The sequence below is a fragment of the Plasmodium relictum genome (genome assembly GCF_900005765.1).
Source record: "Plasmodium relictum strain SGS1 genome assembly, chromosome: 2".
Lineage (NCBI taxonomy): Eukaryota > Apicomplexa > Aconoidasida > Haemosporida > Plasmodiidae > Plasmodium > Plasmodium relictum.
This window is the reverse complement of record NC_041680.1, coordinates 627,894-651,469: the sequence shown is the minus strand read 5'-3', so window position 1 is coordinate 651,469 and position 23,576 is coordinate 627,894. Positions and strand designations below refer to the sequence as shown.

At 23.2% G+C, this 23,576-nt stretch overlaps 4 protein-coding genes across 4 annotated transcripts; 1 reads left to right on the top strand and 3 right to left on the bottom strand.

The window, feature by feature from the left end:
- Nucleotides 1-21: 21 nt before the first annotated feature.
- PRELSG_0218300 (dynein heavy chain, putative) lies at nucleotides 22-14,929 on the bottom strand (the record flags this gene model as incomplete). Its single annotated transcript, XM_028679977.1, has 2 exons — nucleotides 22-267; nucleotides 446-14,929. 2 exons carry the CDS (start codon nucleotides 14,927-14,929, stop codon nucleotides 22-24), a joined length of 14,730 nt encoding a protein of 4,909 aa, XP_028535643.1.
- A 2,020-nt stretch (nucleotides 14,930-16,949) lies between these two features.
- PRELSG_0218200 (dynein light chain, putative) lies at nucleotides 16,950-17,243 on the bottom strand (the record flags this gene model as incomplete). The annotated part of the gene is made up of 1 exon (XM_028679976.1): nucleotides 16,950-17,243. The coding sequence occupies one exon, from the start codon at nucleotides 17,241-17,243 to the stop codon at nucleotides 16,950-16,952; it is 294 nt and encodes a 97-aa protein (XP_028535642.1).
- A 1,629-nt stretch (nucleotides 17,244-18,872) lies between these two features.
- PRELSG_0218100 (conserved Plasmodium protein, unknown function) lies at nucleotides 18,873-21,361 on the top strand (the record flags this gene model as incomplete). The annotated part of the gene is made up of 2 exons (XM_028679975.1): nucleotides 18,873-20,121; nucleotides 20,256-21,361. The coding sequence occupies 2 exons, from the start codon at nucleotides 18,873-18,875 to the stop codon at nucleotides 21,359-21,361; spliced, it is 2,355 nt and encodes a 784-aa protein (XP_028535641.1).
- Nucleotides 21,362-21,691: 330 nt separating this feature from the next.
- Nucleotides 21,692-22,660, bottom strand: PRELSG_0218000 (conserved Plasmodium protein, unknown function; the record flags this gene model as incomplete). The annotated part of the gene is made up of 5 exons (XM_028679974.1): nucleotides 21,692-21,731; nucleotides 21,875-21,978; nucleotides 22,076-22,190; nucleotides 22,294-22,360; nucleotides 22,495-22,660. 5 exons carry the CDS (start codon nucleotides 22,658-22,660, stop codon nucleotides 21,692-21,694), a joined length of 492 nt encoding a protein of 163 aa, XP_028535640.1.
- Nucleotides 22,661-23,576: the final 916 nt, after the last annotated feature.

Sequence of the window (23,576 nt, the reverse complement as noted above, 5' to 3'; positions counted from 1 at the left end):
TAAATTTTACTTTATGTATATTTAGTAAGTTTTAGATAAAAATATGGCAACTCCTCTTTGATACCAATTTTGTTCAGAAAACCCTTTTGATACAGGAAACTTCCAAAAACCAATAAATGAGTTTCTTGATTTATCTAAATAAATTGGTAAATTCATAAAACTTAAATTTGAACTTTCCTTTACTTTTTTAACTAGAGATTCTGTCCTTTCCCAAGTTAACGTAACAGGAGGTAGATCAATAATTAATTCATCACTTAAAACTAAACACTGCATCATAATAAAATAATGTATATATATATTTATATGTTTATATATTTATATTTAATAATATACTTTCAAAAAAAAAAAAAATTGTTTTATGTAATTTTTATAAAACTTTTATTATGCATATATTTTAATAAATTATATTTTAGTTTTAAACTTTTATAAAACATATATTTCTTACATTGTCTTTATCATTCCACTCAGCACCCTCTATTGATAAGCATGTTATGGTAAAATGAATCATACTATCTAATTCTATGTTAGTTTTATTTCCAATTATTACTGATAAATCTAAGTCATCTAAAGAACTTTTAAATTTAAAAGCAGCTAATTGCCTAGTTGCTGTAATAAATGCTCTTGGGTAAAATAGACCCCCCAACCAAATAAAATTAATTGATAATTTTTTATCTAATTTGAAATGAGATGATATAGCATCATTATTTTTCCTACGAAACGACTCTAGATTTATGTCATTATTCTTCTTGCTCATATCCATGCCTTTTTCTTGAAGAATATTTATATCTAATGTATTAATGCATTTTTTCCCATTAATCTCTATCGTTATTGCTATTATCTGATATAAACGGTTAATTAGATCTTTTATCCAATTTGTTAAATTCAAATTCGTTGTTACTCCATCAAATAGCCAGCTTGATGGAACATTAAATGAACTTAAATCTTTAGCTAATGCCCTTAATTTATTCGTATATTTTAATTTTTCCTGTAAAACATTTTTTAATTGATTTAAATTTAATTTTATTACTTTCAATAACTTATTGAATAAATTATTTTCTCTCTCAAAACATCTGAAAACAGCATTACTCATATTTTCTTCACTTTTTTGTAGATCAGGTATACATTCTGGCAAACACTCCAATATTTGATTAATTAATAAAATATTTTCATTCTGTGAATGAATGTGTATAGATCTACTTATACTTGAGTATTCTGATAATTCACTTTCTGTCTCTTCAATTTCATCGGAAGATAACTCGTCCTCTTCATTTTCTTTGTTCTTTTTTTTTTTTGCTTTTATGTGTAATTCCATACTTATGTTATTTTCTTCATCTATTGATTTCGTCAAGGGAGTATGTGGTAAAGGCTCATAAATATCAGAGCAACTTTTACTATATAATATATTCCATTTGCTTATGATACTCAAATTAGATCTTGTTGTTAGTAATCCCTCTGCTTGTTGCCCCAAACCTAACCATGCAGGTGAATCAGTACTACTCATATTGTTTGTCCATTTTATATAATCGTTTAAATTTCTGAATAAATCTGGAGATGTTAAAAAATCTTTGTTAGACGAACCATTACAAATATTTAATTTAAAGTCAGCTTCGAATGAATTAGGATTCATCAAATGATCAATAAAAGTATCTAATATTTTTGCATCAACAATATTATCTAGTCTACCACCGTATACTGCTTCATTTAACAATTTTTTTATAGCATCCCAAGGAATATTAGAAGGATCTATATGCTCACTGAAATTATTTCCTATTTTAGTTGCTGACTTATCTATCCAGCTATCGACAACAGTTAAAGCACACATTAAATCCGAATCGCTAAATTCATATTTCTTTGTCCAACCAATAGGAGTATATCTTCTTCTTTCTAAAATTATTGCATGTAAAAATGAAACAATAAAGTATACTCGTAACCTCGCTATTTTTGGATCACCTAGATCACGATTTTCCAAAAATAAAGAGAAAGTTCTTAGTATTGATGATTTAATGCCTACTGGAGGTTCAAACATAAAAGTTAATGATATACGCATTAAATTTTGAGGAACTTTAGGATTTATTTCCATAGTTAAAAATAAACGAAAATTAGGATTTGTAGTAGCTTTATGAATATTTTTTTCTAATTGTTGTAACCATTTAGGAGATAAATGTACATTTTTTAATAAAACCCATCCACCGTTTTTTTGGGCTGATGATATAATTTTTTCAGCTGAAATATATCCTTCTTCAGATCCCATAGCAATAGAAGATAGTAGCATGCTGCATTTTTCACTTAGCTGCTGAACTTTATTACTGGGATCAAAGCCAGGTGAACTTATTAGAACAATTGGTGTGTTTCCATTTGTATTTTCTTTCACATACTTTTCAAAATCATTTGTAGACAATTCAGGTAGCCATAAAAAATCTTTCCCTAAAATGATATTTATAATTTTGTTAAAACATTTATCCAATTTATCTGGTCTAATTGCCTTTATAATTAAAGATTCTTTTAAACATTCAGAAATATTATTTTCTTCTCTTGTATTTTTATTATCAAATAAACTATTATCATTATTCTCTAAATTTGTTACAAAATTGATATTGCGATCTTTACTTAATAATTCCACTCCTGGATCATTTTTATTATTCATATTTAAGTTTTTATAATTAATAATGGATGAAATTAAATTCTCTGGCTCAGTGGAATGCAATAAATTTATCCATTTATCTTTACTATTTTCAATGCATTTTTTTAAATTGTAAAATGACTTGTGTTTTATTAAATTATTTAAAATATTTATTTTCTCATCACTATATTCTGGTAACAAGCTCCTTTCAATTTTTTTCTCTTTTACATCGTCTATTTGGTGATTAGAATAATGATCTTTTAATAAAGAGTGGAGATGGTTTTGATCTATATTTATATTGGGATCTATTATACTTTTTATAAAACACAACTGAAGTCCCAAAACATATCTATCCTCTTGTAACAAACCTCTAGCAACGCGATCATATGTCAAAGAAAACAGTAAATTCTCTAAAATTTTTAGTCTTTCTTTATAATCATTTTTTTTTACCTTTGATAATAAATTTTTGTTATTTAGCATATCCTTCATTATATTAAAAAAAAAATTTAAGTCATATTGATACAGGAAATTAATATTACATAAATGTTGCAAGACAAAATAAATTCTAGCAGATCCTTGGGCTAATGCTAAATATTGATTACTGACATTTTCAATTTCTGCCATAACCTCTTCTGCTATGCTTACCTCTTTAGATGCTTCAGCAGCTTGCACTTTTAATTTTTCCATAGTAGTTATAACATTATCATCATCCAAAATATTCCCTTTAACGTTAGACAATTCTAATAATAATGATTCTTCTAACTCTCTTATTTTTACTTTATATTCACCTTGTAATTTTAACAAATCACATCTTTTTTTATCTATATCAGGACGTTCATTTTTTAGTATCATATTTAGACATTGATTTTGAAGAGAAGACGGAGTTAAGGTGAAATTTACAAATGTCACTCGACTACATAGATCAGGGGTAAATTGAAAATGAGCATCTCTTGATGTTAAAAATAAATTAAATGAAGGAGAAAAGTCTATTTCTGAATCTCCTATAGTAATTAATAACCTACCTCCTTGTTTGTGGGTTTCTTTATTTAAAACTGAATTTAAAATAGCATCAATTTTTTCCACATCATAAACTAATAATGTAGAACCAAATCTCAAAGCGCTTTCTAAATTTTTTATAAAGTTTTTATCAGAAAAAGATGTCTTTAATATTTTTTTGTCTGCATATTGATTAAGCAAAAAATTGGTAGCTTGATCTGATGGATCAATAATCATTGGGTACCTTATATAACGATTTATAATAATAGCATTTTCCATTGATAAATCGTCACTTGGTAATTGATGTGCTATCCATTGCAATCTTTCTGATGGTCTCGATAAAAATTCAATAAATGACAAATCATATCTATGTTTTATATGATGCAATTTTATAATTTCTCCCCATGTTTTTTTCAATTTTTGTCTTTCATAATGTTCAAAAAAACCTATATAAGCGCAAAATGCTGCTGCTATTAGACAATCCCCAATAAACGTTTCTGAGGCTTCTTCTAAATTAATAAATGTTTCTGACCATCTTTCTTTTTCTGATTTTAGATTTTCAATTAAGTTAATAGATCTTTTTATTTTATTTTCTACTTTTTCCATTTCTTGTTTTATACTTTGTACTTGACTAATTAGTTGAGCATAATCATTTTTGTATTGTAATAATTTCTTTTCTAACTCCGCAATTATTTCCTTTTGCTCAATATATTGGTCTTCTGCAACTCTTGTTTCTTCTTGCAATTTCTCAATTTCATTTTCTAATGGTTGCACTGTTTCTAAAATATTTAAGAATGTAATAACAGATTCAACCCATTTAGCTAATGGCCCAGCTGCTCTTGATGCTTTATTTATTCTTTCAACATCCCAATCACTATTACTTATTCTTTTTTTAATTTGTGCACTCGTTTGAGGTTTTACGGTTTTTTTATCTAAATATAAAACTTTATTTATAAAATCTTGACCTTTCATAATTTTTCTAGCATCTTCCCATGTAACACTTTTGTCACCTTCATTTATAATTAATATAGCAACAGCTTCTATAGCATTTCTTACTAAAATTGGAGGATTTGCCATAGCTCTTAATTCGTCAAAATTTTTCTTTGGAATATTTTTAACAGCTTCTTCTGCTTCTCTAAATTTGGGCTCTACTTCACTTAATTCCTTTCTTACTACCTCTTTTCTTTGTTCAATTATTATAAATTGCTCATCTAATTTTTTTGCTAGTATCTCAGCTTTTTTTTTTTTGTCTTCTGTCTCTGCTTGTTGTTCTATCATTAACTTCATTTTTTCTTCTGCTTCAAAATCTTTTTCAGAAAGAGTTTTTTGTTTGATAGCCAAAGAATTTCTTAATTCAGCAACCTGCACTTCTGTATCTTTTAATTTATTTAAACCAGAATTCAAGTGCTTTTTCTGATCAGTAACTTCTTCCTTTTTTTCATCTATTATTTTCAAAAAATGTTTAATAAAATCAAGAAAATCTCTTGGTGTCATATAATTGTATTTGTTTCCCTTTTTCATAAGAATATTATTAATTTTTCCAACAGAATTATGAATTTCGACTATAGCTTTTGATAAAAAATAAGATTTATTATCCTTATATTGTATTTTTCCTTTTATATGAACATCCTCTATATATTCCATATAAAAAGCTTTATCTGGCAAATCAAGATTTAAAATAAACTCACTAGCAACTTGCAATAAAGCGCTGTATGGCCAATCACCAAACCAGTCTATAACACACCTATTGAATAAAGCAGGGGATGTAGCTTGTCTATTTGAAAAATCTGGATTTGCGGGATTCATAGTAAAAACAATATGCAAATTTTGCTGAACTTGCTTTGTAAATTTTTTGAATATATCTGATTCATCTAATCCTACTTTTGATCCATAAGCAGCTTTGCATTCATTTATTAAAGCCATATAATTATCTCCCTCAAATAAACCGGGAACTTCTCCGCTTGCTAATAAAGCATTCATTCTTTCTAAAAATGCAGGACCTAAAACATTTGATTCATCAAATATAAATGTTATTTTCTCCTCTTTAATTCCAGCTCGTTTCATAATATGCCTCAAATCTGCTTCAAAAGATTCTGTAGAATAGTTTCTTCCTGCACGAATTTGAAAAACGGATAACCCATTTATCCACGAAACAAATCTTGATAATATAGTTTTTCCTGCTCCAGATGCTCCAACTAATAGTAAATGCCCCAATGGTAATCTTAAAACTCTATCAATTCTTGTAATATGATCTAAAACTTCATCAAACAGAACTAATTGAACATTTATTTCTTCTTCATTAAAAATTTTTAATTTTCCTTGTATTAATTCTTTTAAATTTTTTTTATCTATTTCCGTATACTGATTTTGCATATAGCAACTAAATAAAATTGGTCTCTGTAAATCATTATCTGTAATATCAGGAAAACTGTATTTAAATATATCATTGATCATTTTATCTGTTTGCTTTTTTTCTTTTTTATAAATAAGTCTATCTTGAAATATTCGTAATCCTTCACAAATACACAATCTTATTAAGTCCCTTTTTGATAATTCATTATAATATTCTAAAGTTTCATACAATGACAATTTCCATCTGGTCAATTCCCTAGGGCTATAAATATAATGAGGTTGCATATCAATTGTAAAGGTTTCGGAAAATTTAGTATAAAAGTCAACCATAGCAAGAGTTAAATTATTGGCCATATGTGATGATTCAGGAAATTTACGAAGAATAGCTCTATTAAATGTTCCATATATTTGCTTTAAAGATTCATACCCCGGAAAATCTACATATAGCACTGGTGTATGTCTTAAAAAGCGATTGCTTAAAGGATTTCTACCTGCATCAGTTGGAGGATTACAAGCTCCAGCAAAAGTTATCCTTTCTATTTTAACCCAATTCCATTGATTATTACTAGCTTCATATTTCCAGAATCCTTGGGATTCGTATAATTGTCTCATAAACATAATAATTCTTTGTGTGCCATATTTATCTGGAGTAGGTAAATTAATTTCGTCAGCAAATACAATTAACCATTTTCCTGGTTGCGAAGGTCGTAAAACTAACTCACTTGTTGTTTTAACATATTCACAATAATGATCAAATGTTTGCAACAATAAATTAGGTAATGATCCTGAAGAGAAATTTAATGCTGCTATGTCAAATTCAGATGATTTTTTTAACACTGAAGTTAATGTCATAGTTTTTCCAGATCCTGGTGGTCCACATAAAATGAATGGCTTTTTTAAATTTAACCACCCTTCTAAAACAGTTGCATGTCTTATTGTATCCATTGTTTCAATAACAAGGGTTGCATCAGATATTTCTGTTCTGTCTACATCAATTATTTCCACACGTTCTTTCCAACTATGCCATTCTCCATCTTCAATATTAGGTTCGTAATCTAACAACGTTTTGAATATCTTTGAAGAATCCATATCAAACATATCATCGTTAGACAATAAATCAGGAGGTAAAGGTATAGAGCAAATTGATTGAACAAAATGTGAAAATTTTTCTCTTGATTCAAGATTTAAAGAACCACCTATTCCCCATAATATGCTAACAACTAGCCATTTTGACATGTATTTTTCTATTTCACCATCCGTTAGAGTGTCGTTTAATTTTTCATTTTTATGAACTAAATTATCAATTCCTTTTTGTAATAATGAACACGTGCTCTCAATAACCCTTATATATTCATAGTCCATTACATGCTCAAATTTTTTCGCACCAAGAAGGCATTGATGAACAAATTCATTTTCTTCAAAGTAATCACTAATAAGATCAATAGCTCTATATGCAATAGTTTTTACTTTATATGAGTTTAAGTCTTCTTCATTTTCGTCAAAGAAAATTCTAGAATTTATTCTTAGATTATCCATGAGATTTTCTTTTGTTTTATCTTCACTACTATTTTCGAAGCTTTTAGAATTTTCGGGGACTGTTGAATCATTCATGCGCGTACTTTCATTCCCTATATTTTCATTGTTATTCATAATAAAAGCCTTGAAATTATCCATTTTAAGGGGATAATCATTATCACCATATTTTAGTTTATGCAATCTGTGTCTGAAAAGTACTGTAGGAGATAGAACATCTCTAGAAAACCATATCATTCCACATCTACTAACGGTAGCCAAAGTTGCATGCTTTAAAGTATCTACTTCAAACAATATTCTAACACTTTCAGGTATAGGTAAACGTTCTCCATTTGGTAAAGTTAATAATTTGTTATCATCTAGAACACTATTTAAGTTTTCTGCCCATTCTGGATCTACATCTCCATCAAAAACAATCCAGTGTCTCTTGGGTGAATTCCCTGATTGTGTAGAGTTGTAAAGAATTTTTCTCAAAATAGCTGTAAAAACACCATCTGTCCATTCTAAATTAATGTTATCTAATCTTCCATATATTTCTTCTTTATCTAAAGATTTTGCATCAATAACATAACTTAATCCTTTGATGTTATCTAATGCTTCTAATGAATCCAGAAGTATTTTCCATGCACTACTTTTCCCTGTTCCTACATCACCAACCAACATTACCCCGTGTTGTAGCTTCATTATTTGATAAATTTGACAAATCTTAGTAATCCATTTTTCTTCAGGTGTGTAATATCTTAATTTACACATACGATATATCTCATTAATTAAGGCCTTCTCTTCAAATGCTGTTATATTGGCATTAGGAAACACACCTGTTAGTAAATTTTTTATTAAGAGTATATCACTAGAAACTAATTTTGGATAGACTGTGTCACATACAGATTTCAATAATAAAGTTTGTTCCATTGCAATCGTGCTTTCAATAGAATTACTCAATTTTTTATCATTGTTATTATTATCATTATTGTTTTCACTAGTTTTATTTGCACTTTCTAATAATGCTAGTCTTTTTAAATTACCAGCTGAATTCAAAACACTCTTTAAGGATCTCAATCCAAAATCATAATGAGGTTGTTTAGATAACTGCTCAGAGCATAAATCAAATAAAGATACAATTTTACTTGATAATTGCTCAGCACTAATAAAACCCTGAGAAAATAAAGTTACTTGAACAATTAATTGCTTATTTGGTTCTATCATAGCAAAACTTCTAAATAATTGTTTTAGGTTATCAGGTAAATTAGACCTTCCAGCATATCCTGGATTCATAGTTACAAATATACCCACATTTTTATTTAATTCTATTTTTTTATTTAAAAGTTCAATTTCATTTTTTCTTTGAGCCAAACTTGTTTGAATTGCTAAGATTTGCTCGGATACAGCAGATAAAATCCTCTCTTCTAATCTATTAAACTCATCAAAACATCCCCAAGCACCAACTTGGCACAAACCAACAAATATTCTACCCATAGCAGTAAAATCAAATGACTCATCACAATTAAAAACTAGTACATATCTTCCTAATTGTGCACCTAAAGCCTTAACACTCTCAGTTTTACCTGTTCCTGCAGGTCCAAAAGGATTACCACCTAATTTCATCTTTAATGCTTGTGTTAACGTGAGAAAACAAGCATCTGTTAATTGAGTTTGTACTAACTTTTCGCACATACCTAAATACTCATATCCATATTCAAAAGTTGCATCGGCCATTTTTATAATCAAATTAACATCACTATCTGTTTTTTTAGGATCCCAATAAAATCTCATAAATTGCAACCAGGAAAAATCATTAATATTTCTAACATTTCTTTCTATTAATATACGTATTACATCTCTTTGATGCACTAGCTCTGTAATCATTTGAACAATTTTCTGCCTTGTTCTGTGATCTCTCTGCTTAACGACATTTACAGCTAAAAATTCTAAAAGACTTATACAAATTTTTTCACTATTTGAAAGTAGGTTTTGATTAAAATTTTCTATGGAAGAATTCTCTATTTCGTTTTCAATATTTGATGTCCATAATATTTGTAAACATAATAAAACTATTTGATTTGGATATTTTATTAACCATTCCAAAATATTATCATTTCCAATTTCAGTGCATTCCTCCATATTCATTTCAAAAATTTCCTTCATTGCTTGATCTAAATAATTTTGCAATGTAATTTTCATATATGCTTCTAAAGTTATTAACCATTCCTTTAAAGTTTTAAAGGAACTTATATTGATTGGTTCTTTAAAATATACTTCTTCTCCTTCTCTTGAAGACATTCCTAATATTATATCATTTGTATTTTCTTTTATTATAAATGAATTGATTCCTGCAAACATTTTGTTCACATTTCTTTGTATTACTTTAGCATCTTTAGAATTACCAATCATTTCTAATAAATCTTCATCTCCAACAAAATAAAATCTTGGAAATTGGCTTCTTTGTTTTTCTAAATATTCACCAAGAGCTTTCTGGATTTTTGATAATGAATCAGATAAGCGATCTAACTGTTTTTGGAATCCATCTATTTGAAAAAGTTCCAATAATTTAGGCTTTTCTGATGTTTTCTTCATAATATTAATATAATCTTTGTCAATTATTTTGAATCTATTATATTCTTGAGGCAATAAGGATTTTATATCTGAAGAACCTTTTAATACCCCTTCAAGGTATACCCATTTTCTTTGTACATTCATCCATACATCTAATAAATTACGTAACCTATTTAATTTATCATCCCACGTCAATGTTTCTTCTTCAAATATTTTTACATAAGAAGATATTTTCATTGACTGTAAAGCATTCAGATGGTCGTCAATAGTAGAAAAAATATCATTCCAACCTTTTATTAATTTACATTTATTTTGATATTGAACTAATTCTAGTTCGTATTCATTCCAAGTATCTTTCAATCCTCTTAAAAATTCTTCTAGTGCCATTTCTCCTTGGGATTGATTTAATATTTCTCTTAAGATATTTTCATGAGCATTTAAATTAAGAGACCATAAATCTCCTAAGGTCAATTTATTATAGTATATTTTAATTTGAAATTTCTGTAGTATTGATCTCCAATGCCTTTCTTTTAAAGATTCTGATTTCAACTCTACTAACAAAAAATATGTTTTTAAATATTGTTGTATTTCACTTTGAACATTATCAAATATTTCATATTGGCGATATTTAGCTGGTATTTTTTTAATGGAATCTAGTAGATTGTTTAAGGTATTTTTAATATTTTTTGGTTCTACATTGGACCATAATGTTTTTTTCATATCAGATATACTAGAATAAATAATTTTTAATTCATCCCATATGCCCTTAACACAAATAATTTCTTCTTTTAAAACATCTGGAGAAACATGAAATGAAACTTCAGATTCATCATTAGATATTTTCATTAAAATTTTTGTTTTTTCTGATATTTCATATTGTTTATTAATAATACCAATTTTACTTTCAAAGGTATTTATTATTTGCAAAGCTTTTGTGCTATTAGCATTTCCATGAGAAGGTTTACTTTTACTCCATTCTTCAAATAACAATTTTATGTTATTTTGTACTTTAGCATCAAATTCTAAAATAAGACTTTGTAGATAAGGAAAATAATCTTTTACTAATTTTATTTGATAGCTTAAAATTTGTTTAACTGTTTCTAATTTTCCTATTATATTATCAATATATAACCAGTTGCTTGGAAAAACATACCTTTGTTTTTCTAGTAAAACTTCACTTTGTTTTAATATATCGCATTTATTTTCCCATTCTGATTCTTTTGCATCTATTTCATTTATTTTTTTCATGAAATTATATATACTGTTGCATGTTTTGGATAATACATCCATATCATAGGAATTTATTATTCCAATAATATCTTTTGGAGTCATAGATAAAAGGTGAATAGCTGTTATTTCAGATTCATTTGTTAATGTTGCTTGCAGATTTAAATCGTTCAAAGCATTTTCAATTTCTTCCTTTAGGTGTAATGATTTTTCTAATAACTTTTTAGAAAATTCAGAAACAATTTCCTTTTGCCAAATTTCAAATTTAGAACTAACTTTTGATTGAAGTATTCTATAATCTATGACAATTGGGCCAAAATATTTTTCAGTGTCTAAAGTGTCAAATGTAGTTTCTGTTTGCTTAATTTCATTCATAAAATTCTTCCATGTTTGTATATCTTCACCAAAACTTGTTATAATATCATCAATTTCAATTTTCCATAAGGATTTATATTGCAACCATATAGATTCGTATTTACTTGCTTTTTCTACAGTATCATTAATAGCTCTTACTGCATTATCATATATTTTTTTATCTATAAAATATATGATATGCCTGTAGGTATTGTCTAATATAACATCATTAATAATATTTCTCCCATCTTCAATTTTTATTTGTATAATTTCTTTTGTTTTATCTTTCTTTTGAAATATACTTTTAACTCTTGTTATTCCACAAATTATATTTATAGCCTCGGATAACTTGTAATACCATATTTGTCTTATAGAATCAATAGAAGGATATAGATTAAATTTTTGATTTTTGATTTTAAATTCATAAATAGTTTCTTTTTCTATAAATTTCTTTCCATTAATAGGCCAGTTTATAAATTCATTGGTCCATGATTTTATAATTTCTTCAAGTCTTTTTGCTAAAATTTTATTTAAAAGTATGTTAAGTTCGTCAATCCAGATGTGAACATTTTTATAATGCTCCAGATACAATTCATCTGCTTTTTCTTGAATGCATTCTATAAGTCTCCTAATTTCTTTACCATCATTTGTTATTTCACATGTTTTTAATTTCTCAAGAATATCTAAAACAAAATAATTTTTATTGGCTGCTTCATCAACCATGAACTCAAAAGTATTTATTATCTCTGATAATTTTCTTACATATGTTTCTAATATATCTGAATCCCAATGTAAATTTATTCCTTCTTTTATCTTATTTTGTACGTCACTATGTATAGATGCTACTAATTTACTTATAGTAGAATTAAAAGGTACTGACTTTGCCTCATTTTCCATAAAAAGACAAATTTTCATATAGGTTCTAAATGTTTTTTGTAGAGTTAATGCATATGGATATATTAACTTTGTTTCATCTGATTTTACCTTTATAGAATAAGGGACTCTTAAATTAATGGACTGCAAATATCGAACTTCCTTAAATAAATTAAAAAATTCAGGATCATAATTTGCTAAAATTTCATAATTCTTTGCACCAAGCTTTCTTATTTTTATAATTTTTTCGTACATATCAAATTTATCCTCATTCTTAATATTTTTTAGCCATTTTTCAAAAGTTTTATTCTGTGACAATAAATTTTTAAAGTTATCAATATTTTGGCGTAGGTTTTTACCTTCAGAGTGTTGCTCCCATCCCCTTCCTAAAATATTTTCGATTCTTTTTAAGGAATTTTCTAATTTTCTTTCAATTTGTTTAGCCCATATTATGGATCCAGCTACTAAAGGAATATCACGTATAGTAGACACCTTTTCTGAATCACTTTTCACATAGCCATTGATGTATATCATTTGTAATTTTCTTAAATCATCCACAACAATTTGTATCAATGTATTTTGATATTCCTGAATAGCTCCACTAATTTTAGGCCTAAAGAACAGAGGATTAAATTTAGAAAATGCATTAAACATTTCCGAAGATGTTTTTGCTCCTCCTAATTGATCCCTTAGTTTAAATGTAATTTGCGATTCTACCCTATTAATTTTTGATTCATAAGACATTTTCGCTTTTTCCCATAAGCCTTCTCCTGTTTTAGATAAATCAAGAGCATCTAATGATAAAAATATACTATAAGCTAAATTTATATCCTTATTTAAATTTATTCCTATAATTCTATCATTTCCAAATACTTTTGTTATAACACTTTTAAACTTTTGATGCTGCTTTCTGAATTTTCTTATTTCATCTAATCTTTCTTGAAGATAACTATGCTCAAACACCATCTTTGCAGGGGCTCTTTCATTAAAACTTCTCTTTTTTATTAATTCTCTTACCATATCTTTGAATATTCTCATTTCTTCATTCCATACACGAAATGCTTCCATGCATCCTGAAATGAGAACCTCAAATTCTTGGTAATCCATGGCTAGCAAAGGCTGAGGTGATAATACCTTTCTCATAGTATTAGCTAAGTCTCTAGACAATGCTTCAACAAAAGTATAGGATCTAGATAGCGGATATTTTGTTGTGTTTTTTAATTTTTTTAAATGATTAAAGATATTTCTTATAGCTTGAATAATTTGTTGAACACTTGTTGCGCTTAGAAGATCATTTATAGGAAAATCTTTCATTAATATGTTAACATTTAAAACATATTCTTTCGATTGTTTTAGCTGTATATCACTATCAAAAGACATTGTTGCAAAATATCTTTTCGCATTTTTTAATATTTGTAATGTTAGAAGAACTTCAGGATTTTTTAATTGATTTTCAAGATGAGATAAAGCATTTTCGTAGCCTATCCAAAAATTTATTTCAGCCAAAGCGCTTCCACTTTTAAAATCTCCATTTAATCTTGTTAGCTTTTGTATTTCTTCAACCCATTTTGTTACATCCTTTTGCAATTGGTTCAAAAATTCTTGAGATTCGCATAATCCTTTTAATATCTCTGGCTTAATTTCATCTATATTGGGATTTTCGCTTACTATTTTTTTTATCCTTTTATCAACACTTAAATTTATTATGGGAATATTTAGATCAATTTGTGCATTTTTCATAGATATTAGTAATTCATTCAATTTTTTTGATACATTAGCCATTAAAATATTAGATATCTTGTTTTCTCCTTCATAGCCAGTAGCCTTATTTGTTCCGACTATTGCATCTGCGTCTTTTCTTGAATAACCAATTTGAGGAAAGTCACTAGAAAAAACGTGATTTGCAGTATTTGAAGCCGCATCAAATATTGTGTTAAAACCCTGAGATAAATACAAATATACTAAATCTAAGGGAGTATTACAATCATTTTGTCCACAGACAAACATCAATAATTCATGGGAAAAATTTATTTTATTACCTTTATTCAATTCTTCATTTAATGTTGAAAATTTTTCTTTATTTCTTTTCATAAATGCAATAGCTACACTTTTAGTAACACATTTATAATTTATGCTTAATTCTACAAATAAGAAATTACTTGGCTCTTTATCCAAGTTTAATTTTTTTTCTCCTTGTTCATTTTCTAATTTTGAATTTTTATCAATTCCTTCATTTTCTATTACTTCCTTTGTTTCTTTTCCTATAACAATCAAATTTATATTTTTATCTACAATAAATCTTCTTATTTTGTCTTCTTCTTTTTTTGCTAAAATTGATTGTAATTCTGTTCTAGAACAATCTAAAACAGTAGGGCATATTTCTAAAAAGTAATTTATAAGGCGAGTTTTTTCTATTTCCATAGTTTTAATAATTATATTTAGTAATAAATAAAGATAGTAAAATGTTCTTAATAAAAAATTTTCATATAAAGTTTCTATAATGCAAACTTATACTTTTAATTTTATAAATTACACAAATAAGACAAAAAAAAAAAAAATTATACTATAGTAAAATATAATTGCATATGCATATACATATTTTAAAAGTTACAAAAAAAAAAAAAAAATAACATAAAATTAGCATGAACTAATATATTTTTTATACTTAAACATTTGATATTTAAATAAATAGTAAGCTCAGAAATATGCCTATGTAATAAAGCAGTAGACTTATAAAAATAAAAAAATTAACATCAAAAGAGTAAAAAAAAAAAAAAAAATACATAATAAAAAATATAAATATTTTCTAAAAGTTAAAAATAAAGTAAAAACAACTCAAAAAAGAGATATATTTACATATAAAATATATATGTTGTAAGAACTAAAATGAATTTTAAATTTAAGAAAATATTCTTTATCACAGTTATTTAATTATGAAAAAATATATATATACAAAATAAAAACTAATTTTAATTCTATTTTTCATCCTTTTTATTAATCTAACAGAACAAAATACAATAAAAAACAATAAAACAAAAAAAAAAAAAAAATTAATGTAAAAACTTGTGTAAAATAAAAATAATACTTTAATATATAGATTTTCCTTTTTCTATTTCTTAAAACGAAATAATATATGAAAAAACTTATTAGACTAAAAAATAAAAACAAATATATATCAATTTCACATAAAATTGAATAAAAAAATTTTTAGGGAACTATGGAAAACTTTATGTTATTAATTAAATAAAAAAAAATATATAAAATATAAGTTAAAATATACTTAAAAACATACTCAATATTTTTTTATTAAGAGTATTTATATACTTTTTTCTTTTGTAAGTTTTAGAAAATGTAAATAAGATACATAAAAAAAAAAAAAAGAAAAACAATGATAAACAAAAACAAAAAAAAGTCTTATTTTTTCTCGTGTGCAAACATTATTACGCTTAAAAAAATATGTAATAATGCACATGAAAAAAAAAAAAATTCACTTTTTGCTAAGATTATTAGATCATAATATAAGGATGAACTAAAAATTTATTTAATATATTTTTTTCATTGATCATTGGCATAAATTTTTATGTATGCTTATTTCTTAAAATCGTAAAGATATTATCATTTTATTTTTCTTTATACTTTTTGTGAACGATGCCTTTACTACTGAATAATATTAATATAAGTAATATTTCCTTAAAAATAATTTATATGAGAAATAAACATAAGAATTTTTTTTTTTTTTGAATATTCTTTATTTTTATGAAAAAGCCAAGAACTCTTTTTTAAAGTATTATTCTCATATAACGAATTGTGCTTAAAGCATTTTGTTATAAATAGAATTTTTTTTTTTTTCTTTTTAGTTAAAAAATATATGGGAAAAAAATTGGACAAAATTGTTTTTTAGGTATTTATTAAAATAAAAATATTTGTTATACCCTTTTGTTATATTATTTTTTATTAAAAAAAAATGTTTTATTATAATCTTTATAAAGATTTTTATTATAATTTAATATTTGTTATTATTTTACTTGAATTTATATGAAGAAATCTTTCTTAATATTTTCCTTTTGTAGTTTATTTTTTAAAAAATATTTATATATTCATTCATTTTAAGACAAAGTATAATGAAATAAGTTATTTTATTTTTTTTTTTTTGTATTATTATTATATTCAACTAAATTTTACATTATATATATGTAAAAAAAAAATTTTCCTTAATATATTTTTAAAAAAATTTAACTTAAGTTTTCTCTTAAATAATTTTAAGAGTTATAAGAATATAAAGAAAAAAATTTTTTTTTAAAAGTTAGCTATTTTGTTTTTTTAATGAAGTTTAAAAAAATTTCAAAGAAATATAAAAAAAAATCTAAGTTACATTTAAAAGAAAGCAATTTTACTTAAAAATCCATATAAATCTAATATATTAATATATATATATATTTAGTTATCCATGTTTAAAAATTAAAAACTCAATATGGTCTAATTTAAAATGCAAAGCATTATATATTTCATGAGTACAAAAAAAGCCGAATTTACACCCTATAATAATATGCCACCCTTTTTCATTAAAATCAAAAATATCTTTTATTTTATCTCTTAAAGCTATTGTTGCACTTCTCCAAGAATTTATTTTATTATTATTTATATTATCATATATTTCCTTGGCTACATTTATTAATTTAATTTTTTTTTCATAATTCATATGTTCATATAAAATGTCACATTTAGGCTCTTCCATTTTTTGTTTACTAGGATACCCATTTATTTATATTGTTATAAAGTAATAAAAAATATGTAAAAGAAAAAATATATAATTAAAAAAAATAAAAATATAATTCATTCATAAAATAAAAAAAAAGAAAAAAAAATGAAATACTATTTATTTTAATGTTTCCTTTTTTTATTTTAATAATTAGAAAAAAAATTTATCATAAACATACCTATCCTATACCAAGACAAGGACTTAAAAAAAAAAATATATAGTATATTAAAAGTAGTTATAAATTTTTTTTATTTAAAAGTTTTAGAAATATTATTAGTAGATAAAAATAAATATACCTTTTATTAAAATATGTGTAAAAAATTTATAAATAAATGATTTAATATAATTTATAAAAAAAAAAATTATAAAATTTTTATAAAATAAAGTATTTTTAGTTTGTCCCAAAAAAAAAAAAAATGAAAAGAAAAAAACACTAACTTTTTAATAGGAATTTCTGTTGATTTGTATTGTCTAATTTCGAATAATATAAATAGAATTGTTATTTATTTTATAAATTAAAATAAATTCTAAATTTATTTATCTACGGCTTCTTAAATAAAGTAGAATAATAACCAACCATAATGAAATATTAGAAATTAAAATAATACATTTTTGAAATTTTTATAAATAGAAACAAACATATTTTAATTCATTATTAATTTTCAATAAAAATAAAAATTTTCCTATTCAGTATCATTTAAAAAAAAAAAGCGAAAAATGTCCTGTAAATACTTATTATTTTTTTATTAAAACTAAAAAATAGTTATTAGTATAACTAAAAACATTTTATATAATAATATTATATGAGATTTCCTATGTAAATGTAATAAAGGGGATAAATAGGTATACGCTGTAAATTTTTTACACGTAAAATATTATTTATTAAATTTAAAATTATAAAATAAAAATTAGATAAATTTGTTAACATATAAAATTTCTAAATTATGGGTGAAATTAAAAAAGTTATAACATTTCTTATTGGTTTAATAATTGATACTTGAAGTTAGATTTTTATTTCACATTATTCTAAATTAATAAAATATATTAGTATTTTAATTTTTGTTTTTTTTCTCTTCTTTCTATAAATGTAAAATTTATATTCTTTTACTTTTTCGTTTTTCTTTTTTTTTTAAACTACATAATTATAAATAAATATATAAAATAAGTATTTTTCTACTGCATAAAATACAATATGGGGATAAGTATGAACAATTAAAAAATATCAATATATATCATTAATTATTTTTACCATATTTTTATTAAACAATAAGAACTTAATTTAAATTTTGGTATTCTTTTAATTTATATTTTGTGTGTGTGCACTCATGTAATATGTTGTAAGTTGTACAAAAATATATATATATATATATATATATATATATATATATATATATATATATATATATTTATATTTATTTATTTTTTTTTTTTTAATTTTTGCTATTTTTTTCTCATTACTGTAATAAATTACAATGTACTTGTATTAATTTTTCCCATTTTATTTATTAAAATAGTCACTTCTTTCTTTTTATTTAAAAAATAAAGAAATAAATATGCATGTGTACACGACTGAAAAATATTTGCAATTAAAAGAGGAATATAAAAATGACTCGTATAGAACATAATTCAAATAATACAAATAAAAATTTGAATACTAATGAAGACTTATTTAATTTATTTAAAAATAACAGTAATTTAGTAAATTCTAAAAAGAAGGTAGAAATAAAATCCTTAAATGATTTAATTCATATTTTTATATGTGATGAAAATCAAATTTTTAATAAATATACACCATGTGAAATACTTGAAGGAAATAATAAATACGAAGAAAAAGTTAATAAAAAAGTTAAATTCTCTTCAGAAGAAAAAAATAAAAATGAAAAACAAAAATTAAATAAAACTATAAATGACGAAAATAAAAAAAGTTCATCATTGAGGAAAGACAATGAAATTAATGAAGTTGCTCTAAAGAATAAAAGAAAAATTAATTTTAGAAATGCAGAAATAGATATTTTAAAAAAAAGTGATGATGCATATCCTATTTGCATAAGTGATAGTTACAACGAAATTTTTTATTTATCAAGGAAAAATGTAAGCGAAGACTGTTTTCATTTAAAAAAAATACAAAATATATGTAATGAAGTAAAAGATGATTTAAAATTTTATAAAGTGGAAAATCATGATAAATATAAATTTAGACCTAGAAATATTGATTCCGATTTATTAAAAATTAAACATGGCTTATACGACACAGAATATGATAATTATGATATTTGCGATTCTAAGGATTCAGAAAGCAATTCTTTAAAAAATATTAGAAAAAAGTGTAAGGAGGTTGTTCAATACTTAAATTTTAATTGCAATTTAGTAGACATAAATGAAGTAGTTGATATTTTAAATATAATAACCAATCCAGATTTTGATGAAAGAATAGATAAATATAAATATTTGAAATTATTTATTGACAAATATCATCACGTTTATCCTTGTGAAGACATTACTGGAATAAGAAAAATTAGAAAATATGTTAAAAACAATTATACTCATAAAGGAGATTTTTATATAAATGAAAATGATATTTCAGATATGTATTTAAAAACAAATTTAGAAAAAATAAATAGAAATGAATACTTTATAAATAATATGTTAAATTTACATATAGATAATGGAAAATTTTGGATACTACTTGTGCATAATATATGGATCCCTCTTTTTATAGAAAATATGAATTCTCTTCAATATTCATTTTATTCTTACTTGTTAAATTATGATAATGATGTTGCTGTTCTTGATCAATTCACCTGTTCAAGAAGAAACAGAAAATTTTACAAGTTTTCTCATTATATTTTTACAGGTATAAATATATATATTATTATGTATATTACAAGTCTTATTCTATAACTCTTTTAATAATTAAAAATATTATTTTTGATATCAACTTTTAATAATATTATCTTTTTTTTTTTTTTTTTGTTATTTTGATTATAGGAATATTATTTAGTGGTATTCCAAGTATTTATAGGTTGTTAATGAGATTATGTACTTATAAATATTGTGAGGTAAGAATAAATATGATATTAGAAAAAAATTATGATAATATTTATAATGAAGTTGTTATATCAAGTTTAAATTATCATATTGATGCAATTAGAAATTTTTTTCCTTTTTTTAAAGAATATAAAAATATAAACATGGAGCAAATAGTTGAGAGTTTTTTTAACTCTTCTTTTTTTAATATAATAATTTCCTCATTAAAAAAGAATAATATTGAAAAGGTGATTTTACATCAAAAATATTTAAATTTTATTAACTCATTTTTTTTAATGATAACAGAATTTTTATATGGAATATCAAGCAAAAAATGTCTTGATAAAATAAATGATAATCAAATAAAATTACTAGATTGTTTCGATGAAATTTTTTATGAAGATATGAATATATTAATAGGTAGAGATATTTTATTATTTGTAGCTGATTTACTATGTTTATACAAATTAAATTCTATATATATAAAAAAGAAATATTGTAACATTATTTTAAAAATGACAAATATCATCAAAAATAAATATTATACTAAAGATTTATTAACAAATGATAACACATGGAAACAAACTTATGTAATTGCTGTCAAAATTCATTATTTTATAAATTGTGCTTTAGAAAGAAAACAAACTGTAAATGATAATATCATGTTGCAAGAATTAACATTAATTAATAGATTTTATTTTAACAATTTAAAGCAAGAAAATTCCATAGGTGAATTTTATGACTTGGAAAATATAAACTATGGTATTTATTGTTGGAATTCTATTTGCAACAAATATACTAACATACATCATTATGAATATAATAAAAATAATTTTGAATATTGCCAGGGATGCTACATTGCAACATATTGTTCAGAATATTGTAAATTAACTCATCTACTTTCATCACATCACAATGTATGTGTTTATTTTAAAAATGTTCCTTCTTTTTTAAAATTCAATACTTATAATGTTGATTTTAATTTTTATGAAATGAAATATTTAAATATTTTCCAAAATATTGATGTATTCGATAAAGAAAATGATAAGTATCAGATAATTTATTGAAATTATGTTTATTCTACTCTTTTTGTAAACATATATATTAAATTTTAAAAAGTTTTATATCATTTTTTTTTTTTTTTTATGTAAATATGTCTAGTACACAAAAAAAAAAAAAAAAAAAAAAAAAAAAGAATTAATAAAATAATGTACATAATTTCCATAATATTAGGATAATATGTTATTTTATTTTATTTTTTTTAAATTAAATGTTAAATTATAATTAACATACTTATATATATTTTACAAAGGACTTATTTGCATATTTCTTTAATAAGGAAATATTCTAAAAAAAAAAAAATCTCCACTTTAAGTTTTTTTAATTTCAAATAGTTTTCAATTTTTTTTTTCAGGAATCCAACCTTTTTCTTTATCTCTACAAATATTCAGAAAAATAAAAAAACAAAAAATTAAATTTTCTATTTAGAAAATTTAGTTCACTTTTTTAAAAACTTTTATACAGTTATGTATATAAATTTACGATATATATATTTATCTTATTTTTTTATTTTGTATTACGTATATACAAATCTATTATATCTTGCTCTTTCATCTGATCTAAGTAAACTTGTACCATTTTTTTTTCTCTCTTCAAGTATTTGTCTTTCTCTAAATTTGACATACTTAAAAAAAATAAACCATATGTATGTATGTTATGAAATAATATTTTTTAATAAAAAGATGGCTTATTTTTTTTATTTTTCTCATTTTCTTATGTACTTCAAGATTTTCATATTTCTTTAAGCATTTTCTCATTTTAATCATTAAATCTTTGCATTTTAAAATTGTCCATAATCTTCCCACAGAACATTCCACAAATTCATCAATTTCAGACCTAAGGAAATTTTTAAAATAAAACATATATATCATTTTAATTCACTTTTAACATTTAAAAAAATTTTTTTTCCTGATTTTATGATATGTAATTTTATTTTTACCTGCACTTATCTCTTAATTCTAAAGCTAGTATTTTTTGAACTTCTTTTTTTTCTTTTTGTTCTATTACTTGAAATGTTCATATATTATATAAAAAATTTTATAGTGTTTATATATTTTTGTAAAGTTTATAAATATTTTCTAATTTTTAATACATTTTTATTTATATAGTTATATAAATGCATATTATAATATTTACATACAAGTAGATTCTTTTATTTCAAAATATGGGATTCTATTTTTTCTGTTGTTTTCTATAAAATCTTTTGGTAAAGATTTTTCAAAGTTTTCTTTTTCTTCTTCATCATAATTATTTTTTATTACTTTTTGATCTTCTGATCTTCTTATAGGGGTCCATATTTTTCTCATTTTATTTTTACATAATTTTTAAAAAATTGTAAGTATGCTCTTTTAAAATAAATAGCATATACATATATATATATATATATTTTTTTTTGTTTCTTCAATGTTTAAAAATATGTTACTAATTTTAGTTTTAATTTATAAAAAAATTGGGGGGCTAAATTAATGTAATTCAATTATTTAGAAAAAGGGGAAAAAAATTATTACCGAACTGAATAAATGTAACCTATGTAAAAGTAAATTATAAATTAATATATAGTTCTAAATTAGGATGTTTTTGCATATGATTCTTTTTAATCAATAATTTAAAAAAAAAAAATAATATATTTTTCAATTTAAATTTTTTTCTAACTAAAAAATTAATATAAAAATGAAATAAAAAATATTTACTCTAAAAATAAATATGTAGAAAAATTAAAAAAATTTTTATAATACTTTTTCTACCGTTTTTTTTAACAAAATTTGTAATTTTTTTTTTTTTAGATTATCTTAAAAATTAAAAGTATAATATTAGAATGAAAATTTAATTAAAAGGAAGAGAAGAAAAATTATATATACATATAAATATATTCACAATTTTTTGTGAATGTACTTATATATTTTTAAAAAATTAAATTAAAAAAAAAATAAAAAAAAATTATTACAACAAATTTATTAAAAATCATTAAAATGATAAAAAAAAAAAAAAAAATTAAACATACAAAAAAAAAAAAAAAAAAAAAGGATATAATAGAGTAAGTGTTAAACATATTCTATTTGCTTATATGAAGTCTAATTATGAAATAAATAAAAAAAAAGATAAATAAAATAAAAAAAATATATCTTTTTTAAGATTTAAATTTTTTCTTCTTATTTTTTTTTTATGATTTTACTTAAGTAACCTTATTTTTTATAATTTTTTCGTCACCTAATTTTTATGATT